At 40.6% G+C, this 19,226-nt stretch overlaps 1 protein-coding gene across 4 annotated transcripts in view; it reads left to right on the forward strand.

The window, feature by feature from the left end:
- The window catches only part of LOC147263938 (dedicator of cytokinesis protein 4-like), a 130,475-nt gene that overhangs the window by 96,608 nt on the left and 14,641 nt on the right, over positions 1-19,226 (forward strand). For 2 of the 4 annotated variants that reach the window (XM_086202316.1, XM_086202317.1), the window contains exons 32-45: positions 220-305; positions 2,341-2,367; positions 2,836-2,931; positions 3,789-3,849; positions 4,985-5,078; positions 5,294-5,442; positions 6,901-6,987; positions 7,096-7,200; positions 7,467-7,608; positions 8,770-8,936; positions 12,036-12,122; positions 13,621-13,797; positions 18,213-18,296; positions 18,898-19,017. In XM_086202316.1, the coding sequence (XP_086058442.1) occupies positions 220-305; positions 2,341-2,367; positions 2,836-2,931; positions 3,789-3,849; positions 4,985-5,078; positions 5,294-5,442; positions 6,901-6,987; positions 7,096-7,200; positions 7,467-7,608; positions 8,770-8,936; positions 12,036-12,122; positions 13,621-13,797; positions 18,213-18,296; positions 18,898-19,017 (1,482 nt within the window). The remainder of the gene's footprint in view (positions 1-219; positions 306-2,340; positions 2,368-2,835; positions 2,932-3,788; positions 3,850-4,984; positions 5,079-5,293; positions 5,443-6,900; positions 6,988-7,095; positions 7,201-7,466; positions 7,609-8,769; positions 8,937-12,035; positions 12,123-13,620; positions 13,798-18,212; positions 18,297-18,897; positions 19,018-19,226) is intronic. The other 2 variants (XM_086202318.1, XM_086202319.1) reach the window with 1 other exon arrangement.

The raw sequence follows: 19,226 nt of genomic DNA on the forward strand, positions 1-19,226 counted from the left end.
TTCTGAGGTGGGTAAGAGAAAAAAAAAAACCCATCTTAACTCACGAAACTGAGTCTGAGAAAATTCTTGTTCTGGCAAAGTTGCGCGGGAAATTACTGATATGTTGAAATTTAATTGGTTTCAGTTCAAAACGATCTGTACCTTACTTCATCTCAAGTATTTGATCAGCATTGTTTTAAAAAGGCAGCTCTTTGAGTCCAAAGTTCTTCCTTCTGGCAGGTGGAGGCCAAGCTGATTGACAAGCTAGACAGTCTGATGTCTGAAGGCAAAGGAGATGAGACGTACCGGGAGCTCTTCAACAGCATGTGAGTAAGGGGCAAAAGTAGTGCGACTCAATCCATGGGGGACATTTTACTTAAAACTGAACGAAGCGGCTCTCAGGTTCTTACTGAAAATCCCTTGTCCACGTCCGTTGATTTTGGAAGACGTAGTCCTCATCAGATGGCGGTTTATCTCATTTTGCCTAAAAAGCCACCTGAGAGCTTAAACGCTCAATAGCAAAACACCAAAGAGGTAAACTAGCTCGGACACCTGCGCCGACAGAAAATAGCTTTTTATGGCATCAGCTGAATTGAGCAACTCGCACAAGGCTGCACCTGTGTGGGTTGCAAACTCGCTGCTTGTTTACCTCGGTAAACGGCCGTTTCATCTGCAAGTGGGATGAGTCTGAAAATTCTACACTTGAAAATGAGCTTTTAACCCTGAAACCCAAAGAGGACAGATTAACGGCATACCAGCTCGGGGAAGCTGTCCTCGATATTTTACTGGAGCAAAACCTGTTAAATATGTTAAGCTTCCCATTTAACGACAGAGCCTGCTGCCATAGAAAAAAAAATCCCATTTGTCTTCGAATGCAATTATTGAGACTGGAGAGTATTTGCACTCAGCGTACACCCTCATATTAAATGCCCCGCTAACGCACGTTAGAAAATTTGACCACGTTATGTATATAAATATTGAAGTTGCGCCATTTAAATCGAATGAAAAAGGCACGAGTAACAACAGCAACCGAATGTCAGCGGTTGCGAAGGAAAGTTAAATGATTCCGCTACCTATGCAGCGGACATAGCCCCCCCCCCCCCCCCCCCCCCCTTGAGGAGAATGGATTCACAAATAACCCAGCGTTGTTCACCATTTTCAAAACGGTCGTACAAAAATGACTTCATGTGCTTTTTAAATTTAGTTGGCGCAGCGAGACGGCATTCAATGAAGTGCACTTTGAGTAGCATTTAGGGATTTCTTTGGATTTTAGCATTGTTGCAGACATTTTGGACAACCGATGCACACAAGCCGACGGGTAGCAGAGGCCTTGTTTTTATCCACTTCATGTGTTAATATTACCTTTTATCCTTTAGGGATCGGGACTTGGGACAGTTACAGACAAACTAATAGAAAGTGTGACATTTAAGAGTTGGCCTTATCAATTTCTATAAAATTTAGAGCATGGACAGATGGTTGTTGCTGTTTCAAGACCTGATATTTAGTATTGAGGATTGCTGAATTGCCAAAGAATGTTTTGATTGATAATAAAAAAAAAAAAGATTCATTAAGTAAGATTTTGGTCATTGCCAGTGTGAAAAATGGAATTAGTGCTCACAGACCCTGAGATGTAATCTTCCTGGTTTATTACACAAACTGATACGTTTATAATGACGGGTGAGTTAGCGGTCATCTTCACACACATCTCTGTGGCCAGTCCTCGTCCACTCTGTCCTTGTTGTCTCCAAGTTTGCGTTCTGCATGCTTAAGGTCCCTGCTCACATCCGAGAGAGTGCGTGTGTTTGCATGCGTGTGCGTGAGTGTGCGTGCACATGCGCGCGCAGCTCCACTTCCGTTTCAGCTACCTTTTTTTTTTTTTTGTGTCCCTTTCCACCATAGATATTCGCTCTCAGGCCTCAGACTTGATTCAGCATAGCTTTCTTTGTCTCTAGTATCACATTTCTGAAATGAGGTGTGAAGATTTTCTGTGTGTTCCATGACTGAACCTTTGTGTCTCATAACCAGCTGTGCTATTTACCACAATCACTGCATGAGAATCATTACAGAAACAGTGGAATATCACTGAATATTGATGTACGACCCCTGTAAATCGAATCTGAATTACAATACAATGTAATATGCCGATATTAGACAGACGTATTAAGTGTAAATGTTTGTATTTTTCCCCAATATTTTTTTTTTTTTTTTTGCTGCCAAGTCGATGTATTTATTTCATTTAGTTTCTTAATTTTTTTCCCTCCTACTAACTCCACTAACTCCTTAGCTAACCTGTGTGAGTGAGTGCTGATATTAATAGTATTAATATTAATTTATTCCGCCTATGCTTCCCGCCTGGAGTAGAATTCCTCTGTTTGGTCCGTACCCTAGGTAAGATGCTCTCCTCTTTGTTGTCTCAGTGTTGTGTGTGTGAGGCAGGAGCAGGGTTGTGAAATTCAACGTCAGCCAAAAAGTAACCTTTCGTGTTTTGTTTTTCTTCTCTGCTGCTTGGAAATTGAATTCTATGTAAAAAAAAAAAAAAAGTAAAATAAAAACAATTTGGGCAGTAAATAAAACTACTATAATTTTTTTTGAGGAATTAAAAAAAAAATCCTTTATGTCGGGCCTTTAACTCTTAATGACAAGGCACCAAGCATAGGTGACACTGGTGTGACTGTTTTTTTTGGTTTGTTTTTGTTCTTTACTAAATTTACTCTTTGCTACATTTTGTTTTAGCAATCTTTCTTTTCCCTCCCCTTGCCACCTTTCCTTTCCCATTTTTGGATCACCTTTCCCTCTTGTCTCTTGTCGGTCTCTCCATTCCACTGTCTCACTCTGGCTTTCCTCCTTGTTCTCCAGCCTGCTGAAGAAGATCGAGAGAGAGACCTGGAGGGAGAGCGGGATCTCTCTGATTGCCACTGTCACACGCTTAATGGAGAGGTTGCTGGACTACAGGTGAGAGAGCGTATCTCCTCCTCATTTTCCTCTCTCGTTGCCATAACTGAGTCATTAATGCCCTTAACCAGCGGTTCTCAACTCTTTGAACCAAGTTCTCCCTCAGACAAAAATTCACTTCAGAACACAGTAGTGTAGCCTGCTCTTCACTGCTACTGCAGGGGAGGTCCACAAGTGAGGGGCCACACATCAGGTAACCAGAAGGGTTACGTGCTGGAATATTTTCGTGAATTTGAACATGTTTTTAACCATATGGACATCCACGGTTATTTCATACTAAACACCTCCTGGATAATCTTTTCTTCTTTCGCCATCTCGATCTACAATTTCTTCCTGCCAGTTTACCTGCTATCAAGCAACCAGTTTAGGACGTGATTGAATCGTGGACCTGGACCACCAGCGTGTCGCGTTTTCTCAGAAAAAAAAAGATATCCGGTCATATGTCTCTCGGTCTTGGATGTTTGGTTGAAAGGGACCGTGTCTGACCGCCGGTTTTATGGATGCGCTCACAACACCATGCACTGGGGCTTCTGCTCTTCCTGAGTCCAGCTCAATCTAAAAGGGCGATAACTTGAGTCATAACTCTGTACCGTCCTGCACTGTTCGGCGGCACCGTTAGCAGAGGCAGATGCGTCGTGACAGTAATGACTGACACACAGACATTACAAGGAAGGCAAAACGTATTGAGAAGATAACGCGTTTTCATTCTTTAGTATTTACTTTTTCTGACAGTATTCGTTGTTTTTGACTTGTGTCCCCCCCCCCCCCCAAAAGAAAAAAAGTTAAGAACCTCTCCGCATACCACTGAAAGGGAGCTTGCGCACCACTTTCCTTAACCGTTTCTTTTTCAATCGCAGGGATTGTATGAAGCTGGGAGAAGTAGATGGAAAGAAGATCGGATGCACTGTCAGTTTACTGGTTAGTAGTGTTTCTGCCTTTGTCGTGCTATTCGTCAGGCTGGTTATTGGTACGAGTCTCACAATATGATACATATCTTGATACATCCATCACGTTGCAATTTTTAATTATAAGTTATCATACCATTTGATACGATCAGATGCATATCGACAGACCCCCCCCCCCCCCACACACACACAAAAAAAAAACGTATTCGGTTGCATGCTGGTGACCAGTTTCTCTGTGTGTGATCACAAACCGTAGCAGCAGGGGTGGAGCGGCGATCTAGATAAATGGAAAAGCACTTCCGAAGTGTTGTGAGCAAGGGAGGAAAAATCACCCGATCAAATCAAGGTTGTTTGTTTTTTTTTCAATGCCCGAGTTTTTCCATTCTTTTTTGAACTGATTAACCGAATAATCATTTGTGCGTCACATTATGATGTTGATAGTGGAATGACCCGTACTTCATTTGATTTCAGCTTTCATGAAATACACGGGTCATGATAGAATTGTGTCCGCATCTGTTACAACACCATACGGCATTGATGGAGCTGGAACGTCACCGCGCCTTTGGAAAGAAAAAACAAACAAACAAACAAACAAACTGCAACAACAAAAAAGTATATGTTGCTTGATTGATTTTTATTGCACAATCCTTATCATTATAAGCTTATTTGTGACAAATGATTACATATTTAAGCTTCCATTTCAACTAAGCGTGGATTAATATTCTTCTAGATTTGTGGGTAGAGCAACTAATTCCAATTTATGAGCATTATGTTGGTCTGTAAAACAACAGGACTGAGAAGGTGAAGTTCCCCGCATGGCTTCATTTTTTCTTTTTATGTCCGTTGGATGGATGGAAATCTTAAAACATGACTTACCCTTATTGCCATGACCGTTCAAGAGTATCTGCACATGTCGAATTCTTCATTTTGCATCAACATGAAGTATACATGGAAAAAAAAAAAAATCCCATGCTGGAATATATTTTACTTCCGTCATAGATCAATCAGTGGCTTTTAAATTCTCATTTGCATTTCAGTTTCTCTACAATTGTCGCAATCTCTCTTTTTTTTTTCCTTCTTCTTCTTCTTCTGTTGTGACATTTTTTTTTTTTTGTCTTCAATCCTCAACCACCCACTTCTGTCATCAGAACTTCTACAAAACGGAGTTGAATAAAGAGGAGATGTACATCCGTTACATTCACAAGCTGTATGACCTCCACCTGAAAGCACAGAACTACACAGGTAAGATATGAGGAATGTACCAGAAGGATGGATAGATAGATAGATACATAGATAGATAGATAGCTTTATATATAAAATCAAGATTCACCCGATGTGTAGCTATTGCTAGCTTATTACACCAACCAATGCTTCATGCATATAGCTGTATATTTCTGACAATATTCGTTGCAGTAGTTTTATATGATCCGATTGTTGTGTGTACTTGTGTTTCACAGAGGCCTCGTACACCCTGCTGCTGTACGATGAGTTACTAGAGTGGTCCGACAGGCCACTGCGAGAATTTCTCAACTACCCCATGCAGAGCGAGTGGCAAAGGAAAGAGTTCCTGCATCTCACGATTGTCCAGAACTTTGACAGGGGGAAGGTGAGCTCAAACACACGTTTATCTTCTCACGTAGGTTGAGTGCTAAATTGCTATAAGAGCATGCCTCTCTTCTTTTGTGCTAACAGCTTTAAGATCGACAAGCACAGTCACTGTGAGGCAAGAGCCTTTTTCAAGCTCAGGGCACGTATGTTTCGCTAAGCTGACAACAAGCAGTGTATCAGCCTCTCATACATATTCTCAGCGCTAATGCACTACTGGATCCCTGCTAGTCTGATATACGAAATTAGCATTCTGTCCACGTGGTCCTCAATTATGACCCAATGAAAAGACTCAGGGATAGGCTAAGCAAGGTTGAACACCGAGGTCTTTTTTTTTTTTTTTTTTTCCCCCGATGAGGAAAAAAACCCAAACAATGTCTCAGTGAAATGAGAGTGTATGTCGTCATCACATTAACAGTTCTAAAAATATGGATGCACCTCAGATTTCTGCAAGGAATCGCCACTTCTCTTAGTTCGTGTACTGTACAAAAATACATGTTAGCATTACGAGCATGACCGCATTCACTAAACATGAATGCTCAGAAGAGCCCCCTTTGTGTTTAATGGCAATGTAATGTGATTTCAATTTCAATGAAATTCTGTCTTTAGAGAAAAGTATTGTCTTTGTATTCGCTTCAAAAAAGTACACGCCACTGCTGGTCAGACATTTAATTTCTACCTGTCATGAGTCGTGACAGCAGCTCAAGGCATCAACACCTCACCGATTTAATCGGGGCGCTGGCGGCTACGATTACAGCAGGTTTCCATATACTTCCACGCGAACCTCCACCATTCCCTTCTAGAAATGTGGATGACGGTTAGATTGAAACGTGATACGCATTGTGATTTTTACGCCTCAGCAAAGAATGGGGGAATAAAAAAAAAAAGAGAGATTGGCAGCTAAAATAGAGCTCAGCTGATTGAAGTAAGCTGCGTTTTGAACGAGATCTGTCTTTCCTGTCTCTTCAGGAAAGCCATTTTTATTCTTTTTTCCTTCTTCTGATTATATGTCTTGATCCTAACTACCCTTCTCATTCCTCTGCGTGAGCTGGAATAAAATGTTTCATCACTGAAAATATCCAAAATCACACACACGCACACACACACACACACACACAAGGAAAAACTGTCAATATTCTCGATGAAAAAAACAGAGCTCTGCGGAATCATGAAAAACCGCTCCCCTCGTTACTCATTGTCCAATTTTCTTTCACATTCACAAGCTATGCCATCTGCCGGTGCTGCCGCAGAGGGATTAGAAGGCAGCAGGAAAGGAAAACTTTCCATTTAATTAGCTTGATTGCTGGGTGCTGCCGCATGTACCTGCATAAAGAGGTTCTATTTGATTGTCAACTCTTCAGTGCCACCCAGTGGATGCAATTTTGATTCTACAGCACCACTGTAGGCATCCCTGCCTGAAGTTTGCTGCGTTCACATGCATGTGTTTTGGTGTCCTCAGTGTTGGGAGAATGGCATCATCCTGTGTCGAGAGCTGGCGGACCAGTACGAGTCGTACTACGACTACAGGAACTTGAGCAAGATGAGGGTGAGTTATTCTCATTAGACGTGTCCTAGAAATCTCTCCCGTTGTTTTATTTAGTAAGTCGACCACGATCCATCATTTATGTATGTTGTCATTTATTTCTTATGCTAGATGATGGAGGCTTCTCTCTATGACAAGATCATGGACCAGCAAAGACTAGAACCGGAATTCTTCAGAGTGGGCTTCTATGGAAAGAAGTTCCCTTTCTTCCTTCGGGTAAATAAATCTTCATATTCCTTTGCAGTGAGTAACGAAAATTTGCCCTCCCCAAAGGCAAAACTGGCAAGCAAGAAGACTGGAATTTTCTTATATAAGACTCCTTCAGTGTGAAGTGACATTCACAAACTCTCATCCAGTGCCATGAAATGATGTAACAGGGCCCGTTTCCCTCCGTGGCATTTGCTACTAAGGCTTCTGTTACAGCATGCAACCACTAGATGTCAAGCTAACAGCATGTTGTCCTTGGCTTTGCTCCCCTGCAGAATAAGGAGTTTGTATGCCGTGGCCACGACTATGAGAGGCTGGAGGCTTTCCAGCAGCGGATGCTCAATGAGTTCCCCCATGCCATCGCCATGCAGCACGTCAACCAGCCGGACCAGACCATATACCAGGCAGATGCTCAGTGTATCCTCTCCTATATAGAGATAGAGAGACGGACACATACAGGATGAACCTATCGAGGTGTGGAGGAATACATCCAGCCTGAGCGGCCACAGTCTCATTTAGATTCATACAAATAGATGCATTTTTACATTCGTACAGAAACACAGGATGCTTTATAGTTACAGTTAAAAAAAAAAAAAAGGCCAAACATTTCAGAATCCTTTTCTGCCTCGCTACCACTTTTCGTCGATCCATTTCCCAAAATCTCTCCTGATGGTTCAGCGGGCCCTCTTCACTTTAGAGACACTGTGAGTTGATGAAGATGTTGCTGCTTCATTAGTCCGGGTCACCCCAATTATGATCGCGGGCTCACAGGAATTATCCTCGTAAACCTCAGAGAGGACTCTTATCACTGGTTTTGTCTCTCAGGGCCCCAGACTGATCCTAACCCATCCTCGCTTTCCGATTGGTGGAGGTGAACATGGTACTTCCCACAGACTGATTTGAGGAATTGCAGATTCTACTCAGGACTAAAAAAAAAAACAAAAAAAAAAAACCAAATTGTTTTGGGATGTTTATATGAAAAAGATGGCATCACTTGTATCTTAACAGCCTTTTAATTTTATAGCACCATTATCCCAAAAATGATGCTTATGAATTTTAAAAGTGGACTTCACTATTAAATTAGTTTGATTGCTTATTTGGAAAAGGAAGATGACAAAAATAGAGTGAAAAATATCCAAACAAGGACAAAAAAAAAAAAAAAATACAAACGAGACACAACTTCTGTTGCAGTTTGAAAAGTAGAAGGAAGAATTTCAACCAACTCTGCTTCATTTCTCCCAATATTTTCATCGTAAATTGTTCATCTCGAACACTCAGTATTTTAGTAGTCATTTTAAACCCATCTCTAGCTTGAGCTTTACAGTTCATTTCCCACACAGTGTTGAAATCAAGGCAGTGCAAGTGCTGTACGAAGCTCAAAGTGCACGCACTCTTCACCTTTCTGTAAACTCCTCTCCCCGTGCGTGTGCGTGCTCACGTATGTCTCCTCGTGTGCTGATGCATTTCGGAGTCCCCTGTCCTCTTTCAGGTCACTGAAGAATTCTTTATTTATTTATTTATTTTTTTAGCCTGTAGGGCTTTTTCCCTTCTGCTTTCCTTAGCTTGCCTTGCCTCCAGACCTCCAGATCTACGCAGTCACCCCCATCCCTGAGAGCCAGGATGTGCTGCAGAGGGACGGAGTGCCTGACAACATTAAAAGCTTCTACAAGTTCAATCACATCTGGAGGTTCAGATATGACCGGCCTTTCCACAAGGGCACCAAAGACAAGGAGAATGAGTTCAAGGTATTAAAAAAAAAAAAAAAAAAAGAGTTTAAAGGGAAGGTGAATGTATTTCTCAGGACAAAATGTCAACATATGCAGCACAGAGGTGTGCAAAAAAGTGACATGTGACATTTATTGATTTTTATTTTATTTTTTTTGTAATTTCATTCCCCTTTGTGACTTCATGATTTCCATAGCTTTGAAGAAACTAGGGCCCGACCGATATGGATTTTTTGAAGCCGATGCCGATTATTTATATATATATATATATATATATATATATATATATATATATATATATACTTAATTTTTATATATATAGAACAAATGGCTGCTTTTGAGCCTTTCAGACTTCTACAAAGATGTAAATTAGAGGCAGAAAATTCATTTCAAATCCTTTTTATTGCTGAAGCAAGCAGCGTGTTATGGTGTTCATATGCTGCTTAGCTTTTTAAAATAATAATAATAACAATGATGATGTGTATTTCGATCATCATCTCGCATCTTTGAAAACGAACAATGAAAAAACAAACAACTGCAAAAGAATGAGGTATTTTGTGTGGGGCAAGAATTATAAGAACAAAATTAAAATATTCACAAGCCCCCACTGAAAGTCAAGGCACCGTCGGCGGCGGCGGTGGTGGTGTTTTTGTTTTGTTTTTCAAATAAAGCGCAAACGATAGAGTTAACGCACAACTCCTTTTGCTCGTCTTACATCTTTGAAACAAGCAATAAAAACAAACAACTGCAAAAGAATAAGGTGGCGTGGGGCAAGAATTATTATAAATATTCACAAGCCCTTTCCTTTCAAAATGAAACCACGTCTTATTCCCTGCGTTTTTTATTTCTGAAAAAAAATCGACGATTATCGGCCAGTTTAGGCCGATTACCGATTATTCTCAAATGGGCTGTAATCGGCCGATTTAATCGGCTGGGCCCTAGAAGAAACCCAGTGTTACAAAGAATGAATTTGAGACGTGTGATTTTTAGTAGCTGTGACACAAATTGACAGAAGTTTGCTAAAAGTCTGAACTATGGATGATAAGCTTTTTTTTTTCTTTTTTTTTTTGTGGCTTGGCGGTTACAGTTTGAACCTGTGCACAGGTATTAGCGTTGTATTGTGCATGTATTATTCATCGTGACTCTTGCATCACTAATTATATTCAGTTGCTTGCCACTGATGCATGCAGCTTAGCAGGCCTGCAGACTCTCACCCGCTCCACACAGACGCTGATATTTGCCTCATAAATATTCACAAGTGAACACAGACATGCAGGACAACACATAATCCTTGTAGTCATTTCGTTTTCATTCCATCAAGGCTATTTGGCCAAATTTAAACATGATATCAGCTTTCTACTAATGTGAGATATCTCTGCCCCTAAGGTTTGAATATGTGTGACGATTCTTGGTGGCAAAAGTAGAAAGCAACAACATTCCCATGTGATCAGCCTTTATTAAAAGGTAGAAAGGCTGCACAACATTTAGAAGAGACGTTTCTATCTGCAGGGGCCGAAAAAAAAGAAAAATTGCAGAGAGGTGAAGACTTTGGATTTGTCGGATATCGTGTTCTCAAAATGGAACACGTGGGGGTTTGTCAAGGCATGTTCAGGTGGTTTTTGTGGCATTAAAAAAAAGCATAAAATCAATAAAGGGCGCCTGGATTGTGTCGTGAATTGAGAGAGCCCTTGCAAACCTGAGGACACTGGTCGATAGGCTTTCTGTCAGGACTTGCTGGCTCTGCTGGAGTGTCCTTGAGCAAGATGCTGGAATCCGATGTAAGTCGTGAAAAAGGCACAGCAGTAGAAGATGGAACTACTTATGTCCCAAAATGAAATAGTGAGCTATTGTATCTGTTCCGTTTCTTTTGTTCTTTATTCTTTCTTTCTGGACCCCCTAAACACGCTGAAAAACTCACCACAGTCGGCACACACATCAGGTCTGGTAAAAGAATTTGATTACATGTAAAAAAATTTAAAAAATGTGCTCCACGGTGCCACCTAGGTATCTAAAAAGGGGGTGCCACAGTACAAAGGAATGTTATCGAGATGTCAAACCATAACTCAGTTATTTGTCTCACACAAATCATAAGCTGACACCACTGACCTAAACCCGACAGGAAGTCCTTCAAACTTTAATACATGACTTATACACTGCATTGAACAAAAGTGGTTTCAAACTTTGTAATAACTCAAACAGTTTATATTTTCTAAGCCCCCAAAGTTGCTGTGCCACATTGTACCTTACAATGTAAACTCATGGGGAGGCCATCTGGGGGCAAATTTTTTCGACTAAAATGTGAATTCTAATGTAAGATTTGGCCGAAGTCATGGGATTTATGAGGGTATTTGACTAGAAGAGTACTCTTAAATCCTCATCAAACTGACAGGGCACAAGGTGGGTGGGTGGGGGTGGGGGGGGGGGGGGGTAAAGTCAGAGCTGTCAGTCCAGGTCTGAAAACATCTTGGTGCTCGTGACATAAGCCCTTCCACTGCGTCTCAATCCGACGCCCACGAGGGTGCGAAGGCCTGCACCAACGCTGCTTGTTAGCTTTATGTTTTGTTTTGTTTTTGGAATTCAAAATGTGTTCATTATTATTGAGTGTAACAGTTTTTAGTTGTTGTTTTTTTTTTCTGGGTCTGGGAGACAGGTATTTGTCCCAAAAATGAATATGAAAAGATTGGGAACTGCTGGTCAAACAAAGGGAACTAAATTGATTAGTTTAAGCTAAGTATATTAGAAAATCCATACGCAAAACCATCAACTCTCTGCTCCTCATGTTTTTGATGTGTTTACAACAGCTCCAGTCTAGTAGGACTCGATTATGTTGATAGCCTGCAGCGAATGCTACACTTTCCGTACTTTATGGTGCTGTCAGAATGACCTTGGGGGATGTCGGGGTATTGACAAGCACGCTGCCTGACAGACTAAGTGGTGGAACATCAATTGATGATATTAGAGATAAGACGTGACATCTGGCCTGCACCTAAACGAGAGGCGAAATCATCGCGTTCATTCAAACTGTACATCAGTAGTTACGTTCCGTCAGTTCTTGTGGACCTTTTGGGACTTTTTTGAAGTGCGTAAAACAGGACGCTGATACATGTGGGTACATTGCAGAGCCTTTGGGTGGAGAGGACAACCTTGACCCTGGTCCAGAGTCTTCCAGGCATCTCCCGCTGGTTTGAAGTGGACAAGAGAGAGCTGGTGAGTGTGACGGTCGTCTCACACGTGTCATCTACTTTTATTTTGCAGGTTGAAAATTAGAGTACTGTCAGCCGGTATCGATCCAAGTCATTGCACTGAGCAACACTAATGACCTGGAGCATGAGTTTGGGGCTGTTGGACACATTGCATTTCCTGCATCGAATGCGTCAGATGACACGCTGACCATTTAATGGCTTTGCTTTGATAACAAATGTTTTTTTTTTTTTTCTGAGTTGACTTTTGTATTCGAACTTCTTTGCATTCCATCATTATTTAGCCATTCCTATTCCGAATTAACCAAAATTCCCCCTCCAAAGCTTCTTACCTTGTCTCTTCAGATCTCAAAGCTGCGGAAGGATAGTCAATGCTGTTTGGTCCGGTATATGAACATTATGCAGTGTTCGTCCCTGCTGATCTACGCACAAGTTCTTCAGTGCATAGCTGTTGAGCACGGTGTGAAATTGTAGATTGTGAAGCGAGTGTTATTCTACGGCGGTAATGCGGCGCAATAGCGTATGAAATATGGAACTGGCAAAAACTCTATTAGAAAGAGGATTAAGCTTTTTGAGAGACTGAGGAAGGAAAATAGTTGGGGCACGTAAATGCAGAATGAAAGGAAGAACTTTTGTAATTTATCCATATTAAAAAGTCACTGCAAACTCTGCGTGCACTTAATATAATATAGTCGACACATGAAGCCGCTGTACTTGTATATGAACTTTAAATCAATAGACTGTAAGTGAAAAGCGCTACTTGGTGATGATGATGAAACTCACACAGCTGGGTTTGAAAATGTCTGCCAGCTCATTGCTAGTATTCTGTGTGATGCTCTTGTCTCCACCTGCAGCAGGCAGCTGGTTTCAAATCAAATGCTTTGAAAGACTCGCTGGAAGCATGACATTAAAGACAGTTGTGACTAGCTGACTGAATACATCGTAGGATGACCCTTTTCCCCTACGTGAGGGAAATAGCTTAGGACCCCCGTGATAAAGGTGTCAGAGACTCTAAACCTCCACTTTTCCAGGAGGTGGTTTATCGTAATTTCTTTATCTTTTGAAACAATATGGGACTTTGTGAGAGGGTGGAGGGCTAAACAAAGTCCAAAGGAGTCACTTTTAACAAACTGCAAAAGGGAAAACATCAAGTGAACACTAACGTTGCACTGTATTTCTTCATGTAGAAAAACAAGTCATTTCCTGTTTAGCTTTTGAAACTGGAAAGTCAAGTCGTTACTTCATTTACAGCTTTTTTTTCAGGACGTACTGATGTTTTTTTTGTTGTTTTTTGTTTTGTTTTTTGCTTCTTCGCCATTTGCTTATGATGATAATAATTCTACCGAACAGAAGTGAAGTTAACAGAAAAGAAGTGTTAGTCTTAAACGCTCACGTGAGAGTTTCTGTTGATAAGAATACACACACGTGCAGAGAGACTGCGTTGCGTGGAATGTTTATTTTTATATATTGAACCCTGCATATCCTCCACACGTTGTGCTTTACAGGTGGAGGTAAGCCCACTGGAGAATGCCATCGAGGTGATCGAGAACAAGAACTTACAGCTACGGACACTGATTACTCAGTGTCAGAGCCGGCAGATGCAGAACATCAACCCCCTCACCATGTGCCTCAACGGGGTCATTGATGCTGCTGTCAATGGGGGGCTGGCCCGCTACCAAGAGGTATGGATGGATAGATGGAAGATGGGGTTGGAGGGTTTTTAGAGACTGGGCAGGACTGGAGTGATGATATATGGATTGCCTAATGATGCATGAAGGTGAGTTAAAGCAGAGAGACGGATCAACTAAGGCTGTTCTGCCAAGGGAGGAGCGGTTGAACAGATGGAAAGATGCATGGGTGAAGGCTTGACCGAACAAACAGATGAGTGGAATGAGCGGAGAGCAGGAAAATTAGGATGGTTGTGACATGAATGGGTGAATGGATGGCTGTACTTGGCCGATGGACGAATGGATGAAAGGACAGATTTGGGGAGGAGGGGTCAAATAAAAAAAAATGGCTGAAGGAGGAGGGAGATGGAGGAATGATAATGGCTGGATGAATAAGAGAAGAGTTTTTCTGAAACTGCCATAGAATTTACTGAAAGAGCTAAAAAGACATGTTAACACTGTAATATTTGGAGACTCAAATATGATTTAATAAAAACAAGTATTTATTTTTTATAGTTGTATTTTTGAGGTTCCACAAATGCTCAGAAACTCTGAAACTTCACCATTGGTCTTATTCTTGGGTGTGCCTCAACAGGACCCCATGATTTAAATAAAGTAGCTCCTGTTGTATATTTTCTAAACTTATGAAAGACAGAAAGACACACCCTCAAAAATTCCACAAGAAAGTCCACTGATGCCATGACCTCAGCATAGTTTTTTTTTAGTTTTTTTAGTTTTTTTGCCATCTGTGTCAGGGATAGCTTTGGACCAGATGAAGGATGTTTTTTGGGTTGTCTGTCTGCCCATCCCATTCTCGTTCATGCAATGTCTCAGGAATGCCTTGAGGGATGTTTAATTTCAAATTTGGCACAAATGTCCATGGGGACTCACGGATGAACTGGAAAAAAGTATCGGTCAAAGGGTAAAAGGGCTGTCACTTCACATAAAAGCTACATCCCAGGAAGGCCTCGAAGGAATTTCTTCAAACTTGGAATGCAATATGAATATGAACTCAATGAAATTTGGTAAAGTCCCAGTCTAAAGTTATGCACTCACTGAATTTAAGGTGGTAGTTGCTGCGACACCAACTGGCAACAGGAAGTTAGCCTGATGTAACAGTCATAATCAGGATCTTTCCAGGGTGTACGCCGCCTCTCACCCGAAGTCAGCTGGGATGGTCTCCAGCCCTCCCTGTGATCCTTAACAGATAAGCGGTATAGAAAATGGATGGATGGATCGATAGTCTTTAGTGCCTCCTAGTGGATGTAGGGGAGTATTGAGAATACTACTATAGAGAATTTGCACGACAGGTTGAGGTAGTAACCTGCTCCTTCATGTTAAAGTCAAATATGTCAAATTTCTTCATCCCTTCGCTATATATATGTGTATATATGTATGTATGTATATATATATATATATATATATATATATATATATATATATATATATGTGTGTGTGTGTGTATATATATGTATGTATATATATGTATATATGTATATATATACGTATATATATGTGTGTGTGTATATATATATATATATGTGTGTATATATGTATATATGTGTGTGTGTATATATATATATATATGTGCGTATATATGTATATATGTGTGTATGTATACATATGTATATATATACATATGTATGTATATATATATATATATACGTATATATACATATGTATGTATGTATGTGTGTGTGTATATATATGTGTGTATATATGTATATATGTGTGTGTATGTATACATATGTATGTATATATATATTTGTGTGTATATATGGGGGTGGGGGGTTCAGATGGCTGTTTTTTTGCACATAGACCACTGAGATTTTCCTGTCTGAGATTAAAAAAAGAAGTTAATTTTGACCTTGACAAGAAAGCACATGTATACATATATACACATATATATACATATACACATATATACACATATATATACATATACACGTACACATATATATATACACATGTATACACACACACATATATATACACATATACACACATATACATGTATATATATATGTATATGTGTGTGTGTATGTATGTATATATATATATGTGTGTGTGTGTGTATATGGGGGGGGTTCAGACGGCTGTTTTTTTGCACGTAGACCACCCAGATTTTCCTGTCTGAGATTAAAAAAAAAAAAAGTTAATTTTGACCTTGACAAGAAAGCATCACTCTATTGAGTTACAGGTCAAGGAGCCTCACAGTTGAGGAAACTAAATAGATACATGGTTTTCACCCTCAACAACAGTGGGTTCAGTGATTTCCTCCGTGTCGCATAGCAACTACCATTTCCACCGAGAGTGCCAATGCACAGGTGCACAGAGGTAACGGTGATTAAAGTGCTTTCCACCCTGACTACTACTACTTTGTTGAGGCAAATGATAGCATGTACAGTAAATGACTCACAGCACCCGATTGACCAGCCTTTTACTTTCGATGCCTCATGAATGCGATACCTTTATGTATCCATAAATGGGTTTTATTAGATATATTGACCACTAACTTCCTTCACCAATTTCCAACTTTTATCACATAACACGCAAGAGAAAGTGACATATCTTCTATTTTTATTACCACGATCTAGCATGAGTCTTCTGTGAAATGGGACAATTTCTTCTGCAAACACACTGTGACTGATCTCAACACTCATTTTTCTTAGAGAATTTCACACAATATCCCCACAGAGCACACAACAAACCTGTTAATTTCTTGGTGTAATACCAATTGACAGCTGCAGAGGTTTGCAGAGCTACAAATGAAGGCAAAATTGTCATTTTTAATATTCAAATTCATTGCTTTAGTTTGAGTCGAAACCCTTTAGGGGAATGCTGTCTTGATTTATTTCCCATCCCCTCAGTGTTCCTTCTATAATTGGAATTTCCATCATCCATCCATTCATTTTCTATACCTCGTATCCGTTAAGGGTCTGGGGCTGGAGCCTATCCCAGCTGACACTGGGTGAGAGGCTGGGTACACCCCAAACCGGTCGCTAGTCTGTCCCAGGGCCATCAGGAGCAATTCGGGGCTCGGTATCTTGCTCAAGGATACTTCGACGTGGTAGTCAGGGGAAGTGAGGATTGAACCAGCAACCCTTCGTTTGCTAGACGGCCACAATTTCATCATATCAAAGATCATCTGAGTCAGATCATGCGATGACATTTTTTTGACAGTTATATGAAAGGATCTTGTATACTAGTATATTATTTGAGTGTTCTATGACTTGACAAGGAACCCCATCTCCGGATGTTTGTGTGGAATAATAATGATCAGGCTTCAAAATGAAAAGCCACCAAGCACTAAATGTGGTTCCAGTTTGGCATGAAAACGTGGAAGTACAATCCCGTGGTGGGTGAATGATTCTACTGAAATAGTCATGTGAGAGAATATCTATCACGGCGACATAGCAAAATAAAACATTAGATCCTAACCCTTGAAAATAAGGCAAAAAGAACCAGTTCAATTTGTGTCGCTCTCTTCTATAGACCTACTCATTATTACAAATATAATGGGCAATTTTTTTGGTGACACTCAGTCCTAGTCTGCAAGCCAGTCACATACATTTATTGATAGTATCTGTGTCTTGTGTACAACAGGCATCCTTTCTCTTTAACTGTCATCTTGCTCTTTGTAGATTGACAGTCGTATCCTTGGAAGAGGAGCCATCTTTTTTTGTGATCCCCTTAACCTTTCAGTCTTTTTTTTTTTTTTTTTCCTTCGTCGACAGATTTCAAAGCAGATTGTGAGACAGGGCTTTCATCGGCTCACTGTCTCCTCTTTGTGCAGGCCGACGCACATTGAAAAGGATTTACCATAATCTGTAGACACGTTGCAAGTGTTGATGGCACTGTAAACAGCAAGGACCTTGTGTTAAATGTATGAATTTGACATAAACAGTAATCCTCATTCAGAGCAGACTCTCTAATTTGTCTTTGCTTTGTGACGCACTTTGAAAAGAATGTCTGGGGAAAGACAAGACAGCCCGTGAGCCATAATCAAGAAGTATGATTTTTTTCTGAAGAGAAACAATGTGAAACAGGAAGCGGTGACAAGAATGGAATCAAAGTCAAATCAGTCCTTTGAATTCACTAACATCCATTTGGCACGATTTTTTTTCTTCTTTTTTTTTTTCCATTTTTAGACATTGCGCACTTTCATTCTAGTCCTCGCACTTGATATTAATATCACAGCGCAAAAACCCACACAGCAGGTTTATTCATCGTTCGTGTGGGAAGCTCGTTTGTTTTCTTCCTTTGTCAGTTTGCTCATAAACGTGTATTTAGGGATACAACAAAAATGCGTGGACACTAATTCCCTGTGTCGGCCCAGCAGGGAGCCAGGTAACACCGCAGTGCTAAAAAAACCTGCTTCAGCTCCCAGTTTATGCACAATAGATGTTGTTCTTTGTGTCTCTGTCCAGGCCTTTTTTGTGAAGGACTACATGATGAATCATCCAGAAGACGGGGAGAAGATCGGACGCCTGAGAGAACTCATGTTTGAGCAGGTTTGTAATGGAAGATTAAAACTGAGCTTGTTTTGTTTTTCTTTTTATCAGTATCATCTTTTCATGGCAACACTCTGTAAATATAAACCTCTCCTCCTTCGCCATTGAATCAGCTTAAAATCCACTTGTTTTGGAGTTGTCTCGGTCTGTTGGTCAAGACTACGATGTCGCCAAAAGCTCCAGAACGTACACGCAAAGGGTCTGGAGTTGCCAGTGTACAACACTAACGTGAACATATTTCATTTGAATAGCTTCTGTGTCACCTGACCCAGGGATCTGACCTGCGAACAAGCACGTCTTTTTATCGCCACCTATACTTAACATTAATTCTTTCGTGCAGAATTCATTGTTTGCTTGTTTCCCTCCCGTATTGGAAAAATTAGCTTTTCTTTTGTCAGTAACTTCAAAGCCAGGAGACTGAGACTTCAAATTAATGGTAGACTGGAAATATGGGGGGGGGGGGGAAAGTCTTTTTATTACATTTTATCATATCCTTTATTTAATGGAATTATTTTACTTCCAAATGCATGTGTTGTTGTTGTTGTTGTTGTTGTTTTTAAATACTGCACTCCAGAGGCATAAGGAATGTTTTGTCATGCAGGCACATATCCTCGAATATGGCCTTGCTGTGCACGAGAAATTTGTTCCCCAGGACATGAGGCCTCTCCACAAGAAGTTAGTGGACCAGTTTCATTTGATGAAGTCCAGCCTGGGCATACAGGTAGGTCAAAGTCCTGACTACCTCAAGAATCTGTGCCTTTAAGGTTCAAATTGAAGCAAAAGTTATTCCCGTTGATGAAAATAAATCATTCATTGCTACGATGAAAACCCGTGCTGTACGTCAGTTACCTCAAATTACAAACGGGAGACCAGATATAGGAGCGCATGCCGAGCGGGACTGCTGTGTCCGGACCCTTAAATCCTCATAGA

The sequence above is a fragment of the Aulostomus chinensis genome, chromosome 4, assembly GCF_037954235.1.
Source record: "Aulostomus chinensis isolate RoL2024-O1b breed Wild chromosome 4, RoL_Achi_v1.0, whole genome shotgun sequence".
Taxonomy (NCBI): domain Eukaryota; kingdom Metazoa; phylum Chordata; class Actinopteri; order Syngnathiformes; family Aulostomidae; genus Aulostomus; species Aulostomus chinensis.